The 18,195-nt window shown below is 39.5% G+C and overlaps 1 protein-coding gene across 1 annotated transcript in view; it reads left to right on the top strand.

The window, feature by feature from the left end:
• Positions 1–18,195, top strand: part of EXOC1 (exocyst complex component 1) — a 55,162-nt gene continuing 36,967 nt past the window's right edge. The window contains exons 1-7 of the mRNA XM_015823990.1: positions 1–79; positions 3,099–3,232; positions 4,108–4,238; positions 5,284–5,443; positions 10,190–10,377; positions 11,965–12,192; positions 14,524–14,656. Of these exons, the coding sequence (XP_015679476.1) occupies positions 3,109–3,232; positions 4,108–4,238; positions 5,284–5,443; positions 10,190–10,377; positions 11,965–12,192; positions 14,524–14,656 (964 nt within the window). The 5' untranslated portion in view covers positions 1–79; positions 3,099–3,108. The remainder of the gene's footprint in view (positions 80–3,098; positions 3,233–4,107; positions 4,239–5,283; positions 5,444–10,189; positions 10,378–11,964; positions 12,193–14,523; positions 14,657–18,195) is intronic.

Raw genomic sequence — 18,195 nt, 5'->3', positions numbered from 1 at the left:
GGCGGGACTTTAGAGCCCCGGAGTGACTGAGCTTCGCGGGAGCGGCGAAGGCTGGAGGATAGATCCGTCCGGCCGCGGAGTAAGAAGGGGAGACGGGCGGGGGGGAACCGAGCGGTCGGTAACGCGCTGCTTCCTCCGGCGTTTTTCTCTCTTCCTGTGTTCCCCGCTTCTTCTTCTTAAGGGCCGCCGGATCTGGGCTCCAAACCTCCGGGCGGCCGCTTTGATGGAGCACGAATCATCTGTCAAGGGAAAAGCTTTGCTCTTTGCCGCCCCCTGGTGGTTGTCCGGAGTTTTGGCCCCCGCGTCCGGTGGCCCTGGGCTTCGCTTGCAGGGTCTTTATCCACTGGGCTGCTGTCAAAATCTGGCTGGGTTTCTCCATCTTTCATCTCCTAGACCAGTGTTTCTCAACCTTGACAATTTTAAGGCATGTGGACTTCAATTCCCAGAATTCCACAGCCAGCAATGCTGGCTGTGGAATTCTGGGAGTTGAAGTCCACATGCCTTAAAATTATCAAGGTTGAGAAACACTGTCCTAGACCAGGGGTCTTCATACTTGGCCCTTGTATGACTTGTGGACTTCAAGTCCCAGAATTCCTCAGCCAGCGTGCCTGGCTGAGGAATTCTGGGACTTGAAGTCCACAAGTCATACAAGGGCCAAGTTTGAAGACCCCTGTCTTAAATCTAACAAACAAAATGGAGGCTGGCTGTGGAATTCTGGGAGTTGAAGTCCACATGCCTTAAAATTATCAAGGTTGAGAAACACTGTCCTAGACCAGGGGTCTTCATACTTGGCCCTTGTATGACTTGGGGACTTCAACTCCCAGAATTCCTCAGCCAGCGTGCCTGGCTGAGGAATTCTGGGACTTGAAGTCCACAAGTCATACAAGGGCCAAGTTTGAAGACCCCTGTCTTAAATCTAACAAACAAAATGGAGGCTGGCTGAGGAATTCTGGGAGTTGAAGTCCACAAGTCATAAAAGGGCCAAGTTTGAAGACCCCCTGGCCTAGACTCTCTCTTTTTTGGCCCGTATTCTTCATGGAAAGGGACGAGAAAGGAAAAGTGATCGTTGTTGTTGTTGTTTTCCATAAGTGGAATATAAATCATGACTCAGTTTTCAGGGAGAAGCAGCAGTGCCAAATAGGGTACAAATTGACAGCGTATTCACAGTGCGTGGTTAAACTCGTTGATGGATTGTCCAGAGTGGCTGGGAGCTGGGCAGCATATACATTTAATAAATTATTATTATTAATTGCCCCGTTTTGGGATTCGGACCATGTATCCTGACTGGATGAATTGAATTCACACAATATAAGCCCCCTTTTTCATGGTGGACCTTAATAAGGCTTACCATATTTTGCAAATTCTGCTGCTATTTTATTTATTTTTATTTTCTAATTAAATTTTTATGTCACCCTCTCTCCTACAAGGTGATCCTGCTATATCTTTTATTGACCAAGTGGAACACTTTAACCACATTGTTTTCTAAAGATACATTGGTGTCAGGGTTTGTCTCCTCCTCTTCCTCCTCCTCCTGTATTAAACTTACATGCTGCCTCAGTCTCTAAATAATTCCTTGCAAAAGTATTCCTTATTTCAAGATTTTATGCCCAAGGTAGCTCATACAATGTCAGGAGATATTAATGTGTTCCCAAACACCCTCTTTGGTGACACCTGGCTCTTTTTGTCCTACTAGGCTTTTAAAAAAGATTTTTAATTTCAAAACAAAATTGAAAGCTGGCACATTACATAGACCCTGTAATGTAAATGTAATGTAAAGCAGCAGTCTGTAATGCCTTATTTTTTACAGAAATGTTTTGGAATCCAGAAAATTCCCTGTAAGCAATGTAGAATGATAGGTAGGGTAGGGTAGGGTAGGGTAGGGTAGGGTAGATAGATAGATAGATAGATAGATAGATAGATAGATAGATAGATAGATAGATAGATAGATAGATAGATAGATAGATAGATAGATAGATAGATAACCTTTATTGTCATTTTTTACTGTGGACACATTGGCATACATTAAAAATGAAATTTAGTTGCTTGCTCTCAAAAGTGTATTCATACATAACACACATTTAAACATGCTATGTACAACATATGCATAAACGTTCACTCTTACATATAAATACTATATAAATATTAATCCCTGTCCATCATGAATACATAAATAAGATGGAACATTTCATGTACATTTGAGTAAACTGATGTTTTGTGATGTGCCATGCTCTCTATGACAGCTCTTTTGCAATAGGCAAGTTGCTCCTGGCAGATATTAATGGCTGTGCCCATCAAGCTCAAAACAATTGCCTGCCCCTGCTTTTTGGGCCCATTAAATGAAAGTGCTGCATGACCTGTGTGATTCTTGTTTTAGATCTTCATATACATTTTGTACTTTCCAGTTTTGTTCAGATATAGCAACATTTCATACTTTAAATGCTCACATAACTCTTTAATAATTTAGTGATTGATTTAGTTTTAATTGCTTTGTTAAGTGGTCTGGGATTGATATAAAATGCCACTTTTGTAATATGTGTGAGTTTAAGATAAGGCACATTTATTATTGCAGTTATGCCAAAGGTGCTTTTTCATGAGGCAACTGGACTTTCTTGTTTTTCTTTGAAGACGTTTCGTTTCTCAAGAAGCTTCTTCAGCTCTGACTGGATGGTGGGGATAAATCACCTTTGAAAAAAGGAAAAAGCACCTTTGGGATAACTATGACCTGGATGGCTGAAAATCTCCATAGACATATTGCTGTTATGTCAAACATGGTTTTGATTCATTGATTTTAAATGCATCATTGTCTAAATACTATCAAAGTGCTGTAATGAGCTAGTGTGAAAATAGAAAACAATATTTGTTATAAACCTTTATTTAAAATGCATTTTATCTCCAAGAATAAATATGAAAAAATAGTGTTATCCATTTAGTAGCGCAGATCTTTTGTATATCTGAATAACACAGTGCAAATTTGTGAGTTATTTCTGTAGTCGCACTGCTTTTATTATATTTGTTTATGGGCCACACTTGGTACAGAGTTGGAGGAACTAGGAATGGTCCTGATGAGGCATACAATAACTTTACCCTCTTTCTTACAGCTTGGAGAAAATGACGGCCATCAAGCATGCCTTACAGAGAGATATTTTTACTCCAAATGATGAGCGTTTACTGAGCATTGTTAATGTTTGCAAAGCAGGCAAAAAAAAGAGAAACTGTTTCTTATGTGCTACAGGTATGCAGAGTTTAAATAGCAGGGAAAAATTGTCTTTGGTTCATTGGATTGTGATGTACGATGGGATAACTTAATTTAGGAATGACGTTTTGTTTATTACCATCTACGCTCCATGTGTAGTGTAAAAAAATGATTACATGCTATATACATTGGTGGCACCAAATAAAACAAAACAGCTTGATTTTTTTTTTAGAAGAAGCCGTTATACGTTTTTTACATATTACCCCCAAAAGATTTTGCTACAAAGCTTTAGATCTTATGATCAATGACTAAAAGATATCTCAGGGGAAATTTCCAAAAGCTGGTGCATCTGTCTCTATTAATGATAGAAAGTATCTCATATAAAAAAATTATCTAGTAGTTCATAGCTGAATTCACAAACATGCAGAAGATAATGTTTTGAGGCCAGTTATATGTTGTGAGCACCCAGCCACAGTTTTACTTGCATGGAGTTGGTGTACTGATTATCTGCCATCGACTTGTCAACTCTTAATTTGCTCCCATTCCAGAGAAAGCTTCAACTGTTTTGTAGTTAGAGGTTTTAGATTATTTATTTCTTCATGTTTTGGGGTTAAAACAGTCTGGTGGTTCACACTGCGATCACGTTTGTTCTCATTGTTAGTTTTGAATGGATGATTATGAAATATTTGTTAATCTGAGGATGTTTCAGAGGGGCTCTTGCTTGATTTAATCCTCAGAGTAATTTTTCTCTCTTGTCTATTATGAATTACTTTCTACGCATTCTGGAAGGTTTACATTTTCTTTAAAGCAAATTGGGGAGAGTAGGTATTTAAGTGCTGATTCACCCCCCCAAAATATATTTGTGGGGAAATGTGTATTTTCTTGAGAGCTTAACCATCTGTTGTCCTTAACAGTGACAACTGAACGCCCAGTGCAGGTGAAGGTGATCAAGGTGAAAAAATCTGATAAAGGTGATTTCTACAAGAGGCAGATTGCATGGGAGCTTCGAGATCTCACTGTTGTTGATGCCAAGGATGCCATCAAAGTAAGTCTAAAATACAGTGATCCATCTTCACTGTACAAAGCATAAATAGATGTTTCTTCTGAGTAAATTGTTATGCTTTTATTATTCAGTGATCATTGGAAATCAGGGTTACTGTTGTTTTGCATACTTACCTGGGAACGTGTCTAGGCAATATTTTGTCAGCTTCCACCTTATCCTTACTTGTGCTTCACTGCTTTGTTGTTGTTAGTTGCGAAGTCGTGTCCGACCCATCGCGACCCATGGACAACGTTCCTCCAGGCCTTCCTGTCCTCTACCATCTTCTGGAGTCCATTTAAGCTCACTGCTATGCGGTGACAATCTGCCATGAACTGTAGGGAGGGGGAATGGAGGACGGGGGGAATGCTTGGGGAAATGAAAGTAAATATGGTATCTCCTGGAGATGTTGCCTCAAGGTCACCCAGCTGGAGGAAAGAGGAAGCTGCATACCAAAGTATGCTTGGAGTGACCATTGTGGCAACAACTTCTCTGAACCTGATTGGTTACACAGGGTGGGCATTGAGAGACAGCTAAGGACAGGAAAAGTTGAATTTACGGATTTTGGCACTTGATTCTCAAGTTCTGACTTTGTATTACTGCGATACACTTGACTTCTAATAAAACTATATCTTTCTCAACTGATGGAGCCAAGGATCTTTTCTACTTACAGGCTTAAATTGTGGCAGGTCTGACATATTTACTTATATGGAAGTGTGTTTAGGGCAGGGGTAGGCAACCTTGGCTCTTTTATGACTTGTGGACTTCAACTCCCAGAATTCCCGAGCCAGCCATGCTGAGGGAAAAGGAAGAGGTTTCCAAGCTGAGCCATGGTGGCTCAGGAATTCTGGGAGTTGAAGTCGTCATAAAAGAGCCAAGGTTGTCTACCCCTGGTTTAGGGCCAGGCTGCACCCTTAATTTCTAGAGAAAACTATGCTTAGGGGCCCTTTTGCTTGGTAGTCTGGCCCGTGTCATCTTTAAACGTGTCTGCAAATTTGTTATTTAAGAAGACAGTGTGATAGTTGACATTTCTGTCATCTCTGTTTTTCAGGAAAGTTCTGAGTTTGATCTGCATTTTGAAAAAGTATACAAATGGGTTGCTAGCAGCATAGCAGAAAAGAATACTTTTATTTCATGTATTTGGAAACTCAATCAGCGGTATATTAGGAAGAAGATTGACTTCATCAATGTTAGTTCACAGCTTCTGGAAGGTAAATGTTTTAGCTGAATCCTTGCTACGCTGTCTCTAAATTTAGTATGTGTCTAAGCAATTAGAAAATTCATATTGTCAGTGCTGTTTTTCTTATCTCTAATATAAGTAGCTTCCTTGACTTTCAAATGTGTTTCAACTTGAATCTGATCCTGTAGTCAGAACATAAAATAATTTCAGTGGAAGTTACATCCTTTGTCACTTTCACAATTTTCAAACTTTATTCATTTGGTATAACAAATGGATCTCTGAATTATGGATCTATGAAAGTAAATTTCCCCAAACTGTCTACTCTTAGCCGGACCCAGCCTCAATCTTAAACAGGATCCTTCCTGTTCAAGTTCACTTCTATCAGGGAATGAACCTCTACTATTTTCACATAAACCATCTGCCCCTTAATTATGACTTTAATGTGGACCTGTGCATATAACTTTTAGATCCTAAAATTATATATGAAGCCTTTTTTTCCAGTGTATCCTATTGTAAGGAAATCCTACTTCTATACTCAGTATGAGTTGTGTCTTTTATGTCTTGGGAATTTGGTCATGATGCCACCTATGTAAGATCTAAATCAAACCCATGGTGTAGACATGCTCTGCTGGTAGGCTTGGAAGATTTTTGGCAAATTAAATACAGCGCTTATAACAACTTATCAGATCTGCTTTGTAATACACCCAGGTTGGCAGGCTTAACCTGTTTGCTCTCACCAAAACTGAACACAATTTTATTATAGTGAGGGTAGTCTTAATTACTAAACGTCTAAGCTGGTATAATCTTAAAACTTCATAATAATTCATCTGATCTTCCAGGAATTGCATAGTTGGAAAGAAATCTGCTTTGTAATTTGTTTAAAGTTCTAAGTTTTCAAAATTTTGTAACAGAGACAAATTGTTGCTGTTTTGATGGAAAAAAATTGTGTTCATTGACTGCTTAGCTAATATTCTTTGCTTCTTCTCCTCTGCTTTTCTCATACTTTCAATTCTCCAGAACTACCTAAAGTCACTGAAGGTGCGTAACACCTTTTCCTTCCGTGTTTCTTTTTTTCTGTGTAACTAATTCAGTTGCTTTTGCTGTAAAATTGTGTATAGCACTTCATTAAGCAAAGTATTTAATTCAGGTTTTTGCCAGAAATGCACTGCAAATTCAGATCAAAATATTGCTCAGAAGCTTTTAAACAATGAGCAGTTGAATTTAAATATGAAGATAGAGTGCAAAACTTAATAATTTAAACAATATTTTATGAGAATTTTCAGAATCTGCTTTTTCAGCACAATTCAATACAATGTTGAATTAACTTTTTGTGTAAGTTAAGGCTTAAGTTTTTGGTTGAAAGTTTGGTTAACCAGTAAATAAGTATTTGATTCTTTGTTCATCCAAAGTAGTGGTTGCTTGAAACTCAATATTTTGCTCGCAATCTCTAATCAGGCCACTTTTGTCATGTACCTAGGAAATAAATTGGTGCTACAAGCATCTTAGATGATTTGTTAGTGTGCCTTAAATATATTCTACCTACATCCTACACTTAAGTTACTATATTAAACCAGAGCACACAAACTGGGGAATAAATTCTATAAAACTGACTTAAGTTTAGTTTTGATTAGACTTGCCTAGAATGGATAGACATAGACACATAGACATAGACAGACAATCAGACACAACAGAGAGAGAGACAGAGACAGAGAGACAGAGAGAGACAAGAGATAGAGATAGAAATGAGATCTAGCATGTTATATTATTGGCTAAAGTTAAAAACAGAGAGACCCTGGTTCTCATTCTGCCTTAGGCATGGAAGCCACCAAGTAATTTTTTGGGCCAGTCACCCAGACCTAGATTAGGAAGTAAAAAGCATTGGACCAGCATGGTAGTTTGTGGCTAATAAAATTTAGCTATGAGTGGAAAGTATTTTAGGAACATTTTGACATTCAGATGGTCCTCTTTTGGGATATTTTTATAAAGTCAAAAAAGGCAGCAGAACACTCCTAATGAGTTTGGAATAGCTCTTGCAAATTCAACATTATGCACACTTTGGTTAATTTTGCTGAAGAAACAGATATATTGTTGGCATTCGTTATTGAATGTGGAATTCTGTTTACCAAACTTAATGGCTTTGGATTACTTTATCTTTTGTTGCCTTTTAGAGAATGGCAGCAAAAATGAGGAAGATTTTAATTGGATCTTGAGATCATGTCATATTCCACATGTATTTATGCAATTATGCTTCTAATGTTAGAAAAAGCTTATACTGAAGTGTGCTGCTGGTGAAGCTAATCGTGGAATAATTTTAAAAAAAATGCTCAATTTGCTGAATTATTGCCAGTCCAATACTGCATGTAATACATCACCCAAAGTATACTAAGACTATTTGTCTTTATGATAAAATTTATACAGTATAGCCTGTAAGGCACAAATGAAGACAGAGCAGCATTTGGAGAATCTTGGAAATAGGCATAAATCATACACTAAGTTATATTTTGCATTTCTAACATGTACTTTCTTCAGCAGCAGTGGTAGTGATAGCACAATTTCTCTTATGAAATCCACTTTCTTCTCTTTCTCTGTCTTTCTCTCTCCATACATGCTCCCAATGGAGTAGTTATTTGTTTTATAGTGCCTTAAATAAAAGTTGCTGTTGAACAAATAAATCGCTTATTTCCATAAATAAGCTCAGAAATAAACTAACATGTATTCTACGTTCAGATGTGGTGTAAGGAACTTAAAATATGGCTGAAATATATTTCCCTGAAGTCTTTTTCAGTCTGGGAAACAGAGAAATATTAGAAATTGTGGTTTAGTAATATCCAGAGTGCCACTGGTTTCTCAGTCATTACTTAAATGAATGGGCTGAAAGCAACCACACCAGTTCTAATATACGATTTAAACTAGGCTAAGCCTAGCTCACTTCTTTAAAATTGAGCACGATATAATTGCAGAACAATGTGCTTACTTGCTAAAATAACAAGTCGCATGGAAAGCATCTGCATATATGATAAAACTCTAAGGAGAGCATTTACAGATAGTCCTTGGCTTACAATAATTGAGCCTGCGATTTCATTCATAAGTTGTGACATCAACTTCTGCAGCGGTCCATAAGCGAACCCATTGTTCGCTATGTTGGTTTTTACTGTAAGCTAGAAGTAAACGCCAGTTTCCAGCAAAAAATGTCGTAAATCAGAGTCATGTGACTGACGGGCACTGCAAACAGCCGTAAACGCGTGCTGGTTGCCAAGCACTCAAAATGTGGTGACCACAGGTGTGTGTGTATGTGGGACAGATGTTGGAACTTTGAATCTGGGTCGTAAGTCCCTTTTTAAGAGTCTATCTTTGAACGGTCTCTAAGCGATCAATTGTAAGTCAAGGACTATCTGTACAAGGGGAGAAACCGTGTAATGAGATAGAAAAGCAAGAGTGATACATAACAGAATCAACTTTAATAAATGAAAGCTAGAAGCTTACATTTCAACGCTTCTGGATCTTTTCTAAAAGTGACAGTGTGAAAACTGGAATAACAAATGCAAACTTGGAGGAGCAGTAAATCTGGAAGTTGCCAAGCTTTTCAACCTTGGCAACTTTGAGACATGTGGACTTCAACTCCCAGAATTCCCCAATCAGAGTTCCACCAGCAGGCATTCTCAGACATAAATAACCCTCCATAGTTCTCACAAAGATGTTACACAAATAGTAACAGAACCTTGCAAGTCCGTATGCAAGACCCTTCACCCCTTTATCTTTGGGAGAACTAAGGAGGGCCAAGCTGAGAGTTTTTCCCTAAAGAGACTGATGTATACAGTATGTTTCAGAGAGTTGAATAAAAAGTACAGTATAAATGAGTAATTTATCCATACTGACTCATACTGAAAGCTAGATTTAACTTTGTGTCTGAAAGATTGTTACTAAAGACAGGGTATATCAAGAAGAAGCAGGAATTATAAGGCATTATTTTGGGGCCTAATTTTACCTCAGTACTAAATTTGAACTAAAAACAGGATAGCTTCTGTTGGCTATTATTCTTCCTTAATTATGAGAAGTATTCATTTATGAGCTGTATTTTAATAATATGCAGATTAAAATACCTGTCTGAAAAAAGGCACTGCAGAGAAATGCCCTTTTGTTATTGTCACTGGATGTTGCTATGCATCCTTCTTACTACTTTTATTTTTTCTAATGTAAATGGTTGCCGACATTATCACTTTAAATACTGATATTGTACCAACTAAAGGAAATATCACAGATTTTTAAAAACTTTTTCCATCATAGTTAATATCTATTTTTCTCTTGCTGAAACAAGAAAAATAGATATTTTTTATAATTTGGTTAAAAAATCATGGAGCAACGTAGATTTTCAACGTGGATGAAGTTAAGCCGAATATCTTTATGCTACGTGATGTTAGATTAAAGAACATTAATGTTTCCTAGCTATTTGACTGACAGTGAGGCTTATATGGGCATTTCCCCTTTTTTTAGAGCAGGGGTCCCTAATCCCCGGCCCGTGGACCGGTAGCGGGCCGAGCCATGCCAGCAACCGGTCCGCACAAACAAGCAAAGCCCCATCTGTGGGATGCAGGCAGCACACAACCACACACTCTCCGGTCTGTGGAAAACCCTTGCTCCACGGAACCGGTCCCTGGTGCCCAAAAGGTTGGGGATCTCTGTCTTAGAGAATTAGAATTAACTAGTATGATTTAAATGCCCTGTGCAAGTGTATCCAATTTTTCATGAATTATGACCATCTCTTTCCCCTCCTCTTTAGAATCGGTTCCCAGTGGTGAAAATCAGAATGTGGCAGGAACAGATGAAGAGGCTGTGGATGAATACCAAGAATTAAATGCTAGAGAAGAGCAGGATATTGAAATCATGATGGAAGGCTGTGAATATGCTATCTCTAATGCAGAAGCCTTTGCAGATAAGCTGTCCAGAGAGCTACAGGTTCTTGATGGGGTAAGGCTGCCTATTCCTGTATTGATGTATTCACTGACTGTATTCACAAGCAGTCAGTGAAAAATTCACTTGCTGGATTAGACAGAAGCTGCATTGGGATTCAGATAAAGCAGTGGTTCTCAACCTTTTTAATGCCGCGACCCCCAACCGGTCGTAAGTCGAGGACTAAACCGGTCGTAAGTCGAGGACTAAACCGGTCGTAAGTCGAGGACTACCCAACCGGTCATACGTCGAGGGCTTTCCCTGCCCGGGAGCGCCACGCATGCGTGGTTCCGCCCCCTGCGCCGGCCGAGACGTAGCTGGCAAGCGGCAGAGACGGAGCAGGCCGACCACCAGCTGGCCCAGCCCAAGGGAGGTAAGGCACCCGCCGGAAAAGGGGAAAAAAATGGCGGACAGCCTTGCTTGGCGACCCCCGTGAAATGGTCGATCGACCCCAAATGGGGTCGTGACCCATAGGTTGAGAACCGCTGAGATAAAGATTTATTTTATTTTTTTACTCATTCTTAAATTTAAAGGGAGTAATGCTTTGTTGACAGAATTCATTTTGGTCTCTACTTCTGGAATGTATTGTTGTTGTTTTTTCTTTTGAGTTATAAATTTGCTATGACAGAAATAGAGATTGTCCTGAAGTTATGATCATAACAAGCATGCTCGTTACGGTTGTAAATTGTAAGAGTTGTACATCGGGCCACCCACGACAATAACCTGATATTACAATGTTTTTGCAGTGGTTGTTAAATGAATGTTGCAGTCATTAAACCGATGGCTCTCTATGGACCGTTGTAAAATGTGGTCCCATGACCACAAGATGCTGCAAGCAGCTGTAAAAGTGAGCTGATTATTGAGTGCCCAAAGCGCAGTCACATAATTTGGGGGGGAGCGGGGGCGGCCACTGAAACTCCGAATCCAGGTTCTAAGTACTCCTACAGAAATCCATTGTAACTTCAAACATTTGCCAAGGAACTGGTTATAAATGGGGGACTACTTGTAGTTTTAGTCATATTTCAGAAAGCTAATTCAAATTTCCATTGAATCACTAATGGCATCTCAAGAATGTATGTTAATTTAGTATCATGGTGGACTGGTGCTCCTATTGAGTTCAGTATCAGGGTAAAACGTTTATTTATACCGCTTCTCTTCTCTGCTCTTACCTGCTCCTTACCTGCAATATGAAATACTGAAAGCTGCATATATACTGTAGTTTGTCCAAGCAGCACTGTCTGATTAGTTTGTATTTAACACGCGGCGCGTTTATCAAAGAGGTAAATGATTGCTTTTATATTGTGTTTTTATTTCCTGTAAGCCGCCTTAAGTTGCCGTGAGCGAGTAGGCAGCAATATAAATTTTCCATATAAAATTTCCAAATAGGTAGGTAGGTAGGTAGGTAGGTAGGTAGATAGATAGATAGATAGATAGATAGATAGATAGATAGATGATAGATAGATAGATAGATAGATAGATAGATAGATAGATAGATAGATAGATAGATAGATAGATAGATAGATAGATAAAATTGCTGCTGTTGTAGTCACCAGTTGTGTTTACTTCCAATTTGACTATTGGTTAATTTTGCTGCTTGCTTTATAGGCAAACATCCAGTCAATCATGGCCTCTGAGAAACAGGTGAACATTTTGATGAAATTGCTGGATGAGGCCCTGAAAGAAGTGGACCAAATCGAGGTGAAGCTGAGTAGTTATGAAGAAATGCTCCGGAGTGTAAAAGAACAAATGGATCAGATTTCAGAAAGCAACCATCTCATTCACCTCAGCAACACGAACAACCTAAAACTGCTGTCAGAGATAGAGTTCCTTGTTGTAAGCATTGAAATGGTCTTAATTCCACGTATCAGCCATACAAAATATTTGGAGTGATTCACTGTAACGTTTATGGGTTGGTTTGTTTACCAGAATCAAAACATAAGGCCAGGACAGATAGTCCTCGACTTACCACAGTTGACTTAGTGACCGTTCAAAGTTACAACGGCACTGAAAAAAATTGACTTATGACCATTTTTCACATTTATGACCGTTGCAACATCCCCATGGTCACGTGATTTACATCCAGATGCTTGGCAACTGATTCATATTTATGACGGTTGCAGTGACCTGGGGCCATGTGATCAACTTTTGCAACTCTCTGACTTTTGCAACCTTCTGACAAGCAAAGTCAACGGGGAAGCCGGATTCACTTAACAACTGTGTTACTAATTTGACAACTGCAGTGATTCACTTAACAACTGTGGCAAGAAAAAGTTGTAAAATAGGGCAAAACTCACTTAACAAATTTCTCACTTAGCAAAATAAATTTTGGGCTCAATTGTGGCCATAAGGTGAGGACTACCTGTAATCTAAAGATATCACAATAGTGTTTGTTGCCACCATGAAAGCCTTTTGTGATTTGAAAATCTTTTGAGTTTTTCCCCCCTATTTCTCTATATATCTCAGATGTCATGATAGGGCCGGGGTAGGCAACCTTAGCTCTTTTATGACTCATGGACTTCAACTCCCAGAATTCCTGAGCCACCATGGCTCAGCTTGGAAACTCTCCCTTTCCCCTCAGCATGGCTGGCTCAGGAATTCTGGAAGTCCACAAGTCATTAAAGAGCCAAGGTTGCCTACCCCTGTGATAGGGGGAGGGGAGGCAAAATACCGAACAGCACATTATTCATCTTTAAACCAAAGCTCAAATTAACTTTTATTATTTTGGTAGTGGTTTGCTCTCCAAGCTTGATTCAATTTAGTTTCTAAATGTTTTGTTACCCGACTAGGTAACATCCCATCACCAGAATAGGTAACATCATCGTAATGCTGTTACCTAGTCTGGTTACGAAACATTCAGAAATTAAATTGAAACAAGCTTGGAGAGCAAACCACTGCCAAAATATAAAAAATATAAAACAAGTATTTTCTATTATTCTTTTACTATATAACAAGTTGTAAACAGATTCATTAAAGAGTACAGTGTAGAGTAACCTCTTAGGATTTCTGCTAACTGCTAATTTACAGTTCATCTGTAGAGTGTCAGTCCTTGGCTTTCCTGGCACAAAATGCATATTAATAGATGAAGGTTTCCAGAGAGGTGAGACTTGAGTTTCTGTCAGGCCTGTCCTTCCACTCAGATCTTCCAGATCTCTCTTTCCACAGTATAAACTCAGAGGAGGTACCCCGTGTTACATCCTTTGATTGACATTTCTAATACCCAATTATCATAGGAGTGTTCTACAATAGGTGATAAAATAAACCACACTAATTTTAGTAAAAGACCATTCCAGAAGAACTAGATTAGGTTTATCAAATGATTTGGGCACCTCAATATACCCATAATTAAGATGTAAGAGCTAATATGTGAAGTATATAAATATGAGTGGTGCAGTGGCCTAGAGGTGAAGACACTCGTCTCCCACTTGGAAGGTTGAGAGTTCAATCCTAGGCAGAGACAGATGTTTCTCTATCAGGGAGCAAAGAGAAAAATATCTGTTGCAAACTCTGCGTAGGCGTCAGGAAGGGCATCTGGCCAGTAAATGCTCAGCTCCATTCAGTACCCCACCTGAAGCAAGGGATTACAGGGTTAGTAAAAAAAATGTGGAACATATAAATATATTTTTAAATGGTGAACAAACGGATAAACTGCAGTATCAAGTAGAGTGAGATAAACTATACATGCATTAAAAATTAAAACAGCAGCTGCTATAGTAATGTAGCAGAGTTGCCTTGACAGGCAAATCCATTTGTTTGTTTGTTTGTTGTGTCCTGCCTTTATTATTTTTACAAATAACTCAAGGCAGCAAACATACCCAACGCACCTATCTCCTCCTATTTTCTTCACAACAACAATCCTATGAGGTGAATTGGGTTGAGCGAGTGACTGGCCCAGGGTTAACCAGCTGGCTTTCATAGCTGAGGTGTGCCTTAACCACCACGCCAAACTGGCTCTCTTAATATGTTTCACAGATCCTAGAGACTCTTTGGTAAAATTTTGGAGGCAAGTTGTAATTCAGGAGAATATCTAGAAGATGAGAGTTTGAGGAAGCCTGATTGAAATGATCTTATTAAAACATGTGGAAAAAAAGAAGAGTTGGGCTTGTTTTTATAACTAAGAAAAAGTAAATTGTGCTTGAGAGTTCGGTTCCCCTGTTGTTATTGCAGAACCATATGGATTTGGCCAAAGGTCATATCAAGGCCCTCCAGGAAGGAGACCTCTCCTCTTCACGCGGCATTGAGGCCTGCACAAATGCAGCAGACGCACTTTTACAATGCATGAATGTAGCTCTTCAGCCAGGTAGGCATTAAAAAAGAAAAAAAAGAAAAAAACAGCCGTATATATTGCGACCATATCGTCTGATTGAAATGTTCTGCTTTCCTTAAGTTCTTAAAAAAACCTAAAATCAAATCAATCTTTGTTGTTGTCAGACCTGCCACAACTTAAACCTCTAAACAGAAACCATCCTTGGCTCCATTTGTTGAGAAAGGTATAGTTTATTAGAGATCAAGTGTATTGCAATATTGCAAAGCCAAAACTGAGATTTGTTCTACTCCTCCCACCCTTCTTAACAGTTTCACAATACTCACCCTGGTGTAACCAGTCAGGTTCAAACAAGATGTTTTCGTAACTGTTGGTCCAAGTGCAGTTTGGTATGATGCTCCCTCCTCCTTCCAGCTGGGTGACCTTGAGGCAGCATCTCAAGAAGGCACAGCACTTACTTTCGTTACCCCAAGGATTCTCCCCTTCATTCCCTCTCCCCACTGTTCATGGCAGTCTGTCACCGCATAGCAGTGAAGCACAAGCGAGTACAAAGTGGCACCTGACAGTTGTAGTCATTAACCAAAGTAAAAAAAAAACAAAACCAGGCTTCAAGATAGAACTATAAGTGACATTGAACAGCATACAGTTCAGTTTTTGTTTTAACTACAATAAATGTTAAAGATATAAAGTTCTACTTAAATATGAGTGATTTGGGCTAAAAAAAAAAAGCTAAGTTTGTCCTAAATTTAGAGCTAGGAATAAGTCACCCTTAGCCTATTATAATCAGGCAGGTTCAGTTGCTTTTGTAATCTTATTTTATGTGGACCATGCAGAACCGGACTATGTGTGGCCTCTGGATTAGCGTCAGACAGCAGGAGCTCTGCATATTGTAGAGCAGTGTTTCTCAACCTTGACAATTTTAAGGCATGTGGACTTCAGCTCCCAGAATTCCACAGCCAGCATTGCTGGCTGTGGAATTCTGGGAGTTGAAGTCCATATGCCTTAAAATTGTCAAGGTTGAGAAACACTGTTGTAGAGAGTAAGGAGGACAACCTTGATGGCAATATACAGGTTCCATTGCCTAGGCAGGAGGGCTTGAAGCATTTTTAAAATCCAGAACAAGATAACCTTTGTAGGTTACAGCTCAAGAAGACATTTGCTTAATTCATAAGGAAGTATAAGAAAGTGGAAGAGATGCAGCACAATCAGATTCGCAAGATACTGTTATTGCCAATCTTGCCAGATATTTTTAGAACATAGAATAATAGGGTTTGAAGGGATCTTGGAGTTCTTCTACTTCAAACCTCAGGTCAAGCAGGAGATCCTATACCAGGGCTTTTCAACCTTTTCACAGATTGTACCCCTTTTAGGACATGACAATATTCGAGTACCACCAGTGCTTAGCAAGGTGTCAAAAACTTGATGACTAAAAAAAAAGGGGGGATTTTGGGTTTTACTGGTTAGATTCATATGTTGTTGTAGAAATGGCTAGTTTATAATTGTCATGTGTCTGATTAACGAAACACTTAGAAGGACTTTCAGGCATATTTTTCCTAAAAGCATTTATTAAGGTTACAGAGACGTCAGTACAGCATGGTGGAAATGCTTAGGTCTGGCTTCTCTTCCGTTAGGCATAACATTCCAAGCATTTCCCACTCCCTTATTGTAGGGTCATGGTTCAAATCTTCCAATCAACTTGGAAGATGTGATTTACTTCCGGTTTCTTTCTCCCGGGCTATCCTTATGCTCCTCCCTCTTTCCCAGTTGCTGGTTTAACTATATAAATACCAGACAGTTCTGCATATTGTCAAAGCAAGAATATACAGTATTTGCAGCGTTGACAATAATATTATGGAAAAGTAAAAAGTTGAGGTTCAATGTTAATGTTTCCTTCTACTGCGACAGAGGAAGTCAGAAGTCAATGCCTTTTCTTTTCTTTTTCCCTTCTCCCCCTCACTTTTATTTCCCTTTTTCCTCCCCACTATGTTCTACTATTTGCTTTTGTATTTTTGTGTTTTATTCTATAATCTAATAAAATGTTACAAACTGTAAAAAAAGGAAAAAAATAATTTTTCGGTGATGGTTCCTTTGCTGAATCACTTTCCCTTTACACTGACAAATGTATGATGAATTTCTCAATATTTATTAATATGCACCACTACCTTGATGGTCAGGTGGCTGGTCGGCCCTGCATCCTCTCTCCCTCTCCTCTCTCTCACACACACACCTCCCCAAAAGCCTTTCCTCTCTGCCTCTCACACCGCTTCTCTGAGAAAAGCCCTTTCTCTTCTGACTCTTTCTCCGAAGTCTTTTTTCTCTCTCTCTCCCTCTTTCCGTCTCCCGCCAAAACTGCCTCCTTTTATAGCCTCTCCTGTCTCCACCCTCCTCCTCCTTTCTCTTCTGGGGTTGTCTCGCCCCAGCCGTCCTGCAGCTCTTGAGGACTCTCTCACAGCAAGTCCTGTGCTGCACCGTTTTGGCTCGTTCCCTCTCCCAGCTACCCTTGTCCAGGCTAGGCAGGGTCACGTACCACCTGCCAGGTGCCAATGTGCCACCAGTGGTACACATACCACCGGTTGAAAAGCCCTGTCCTATACCATTTTGGACAAATGGCTGTCCAGTCTGTCCTTGAAACCTCCAGGGATGGAGATAAGCCATTCCACTGATTAATTATTCTCACTCTCAGTCTTTCTGTGGAGTTGATTTCCTGGTCTTGTCCGGCCTACTAGGAGAGCTGACGTATGTGTAGGTTTGCCCTTGAAGACCAGTGGGCCTTTTCTTTCCTCCAAGAGTAGGTTTGGCCTGATCCTGCTAGCCTTTCACAAAGTACTGAAGACCTGCATTTGCTCTAGAGCATGGGGTTGGGAGATTAAAGAGCCTGTGAGATGTTAGCATTGTTGAATGTTTGTTGTGTTTGTTCTCGGTGACCGTTGGAGGTTTTCATGCTTTTGTACTGTAGCCCATATATTGTTAGCCTTCTAGAGTTGTATCTGCGATGTATAGGAATGGTCACATATAAATAGTATAAATAAATGGTATTAATTAATTAATTAATTTTTGGAGGGCAAAACCAATAATATTATTTAGAAGGAGAGCAATTAACAGTTCTGCAGGTTGCCTGTAGACTTGGCAGTAGAGGAGACTGATGGATTCCACTTCTCCTGAATTATTTTATTTATATATCACATTTTGAAATTGCCCATCTCCCTCACACCTGTAATGTTTATGGTTTAATAATAATAATAATAATAATAATAAAGTTGGAAGGGACCTTGGAGGTCATCGAGTCCAACCCCCTGCCCAGGCAGGAACCCTACACCATTTCAGACAAACGGCTGTCCAGTCTCTTCTTAAAAACTTCCAGTGTTGGAGCATTCATCACTTCTGGAGGCAGGTTGTTCCATTGGTTAATTGTTCTAACTGTCAGGAAGTTTCTCCTTAGTTCTAAGTTGCTTCTCTCCTTGATCAGTTTCCACCCATTGCTTCTTGTCCTGCCTTCAGGCGCTTTGGAGAATAGCTTGACTCCCTCTTTTTTGTGGCAGCCCCTGAGATATTGGAAGACTGCTATCATGTCCCCC

This window comes from Protobothrops mucrosquamatus, unplaced genomic scaffold (assembly GCF_001527695.2).
Source record: "Protobothrops mucrosquamatus isolate PMUCROS unplaced genomic scaffold, P.Mucros_1.0 scaffold2066, whole genome shotgun sequence".
Classification (NCBI taxonomy): domain Eukaryota; kingdom Metazoa; phylum Chordata; class Lepidosauria; order Squamata; family Viperidae; genus Protobothrops; species Protobothrops mucrosquamatus.
The sequence above is the reverse complement of the archived record's forward strand: the minus strand, read 5'-3'. Positions and strand labels throughout refer to the sequence as shown.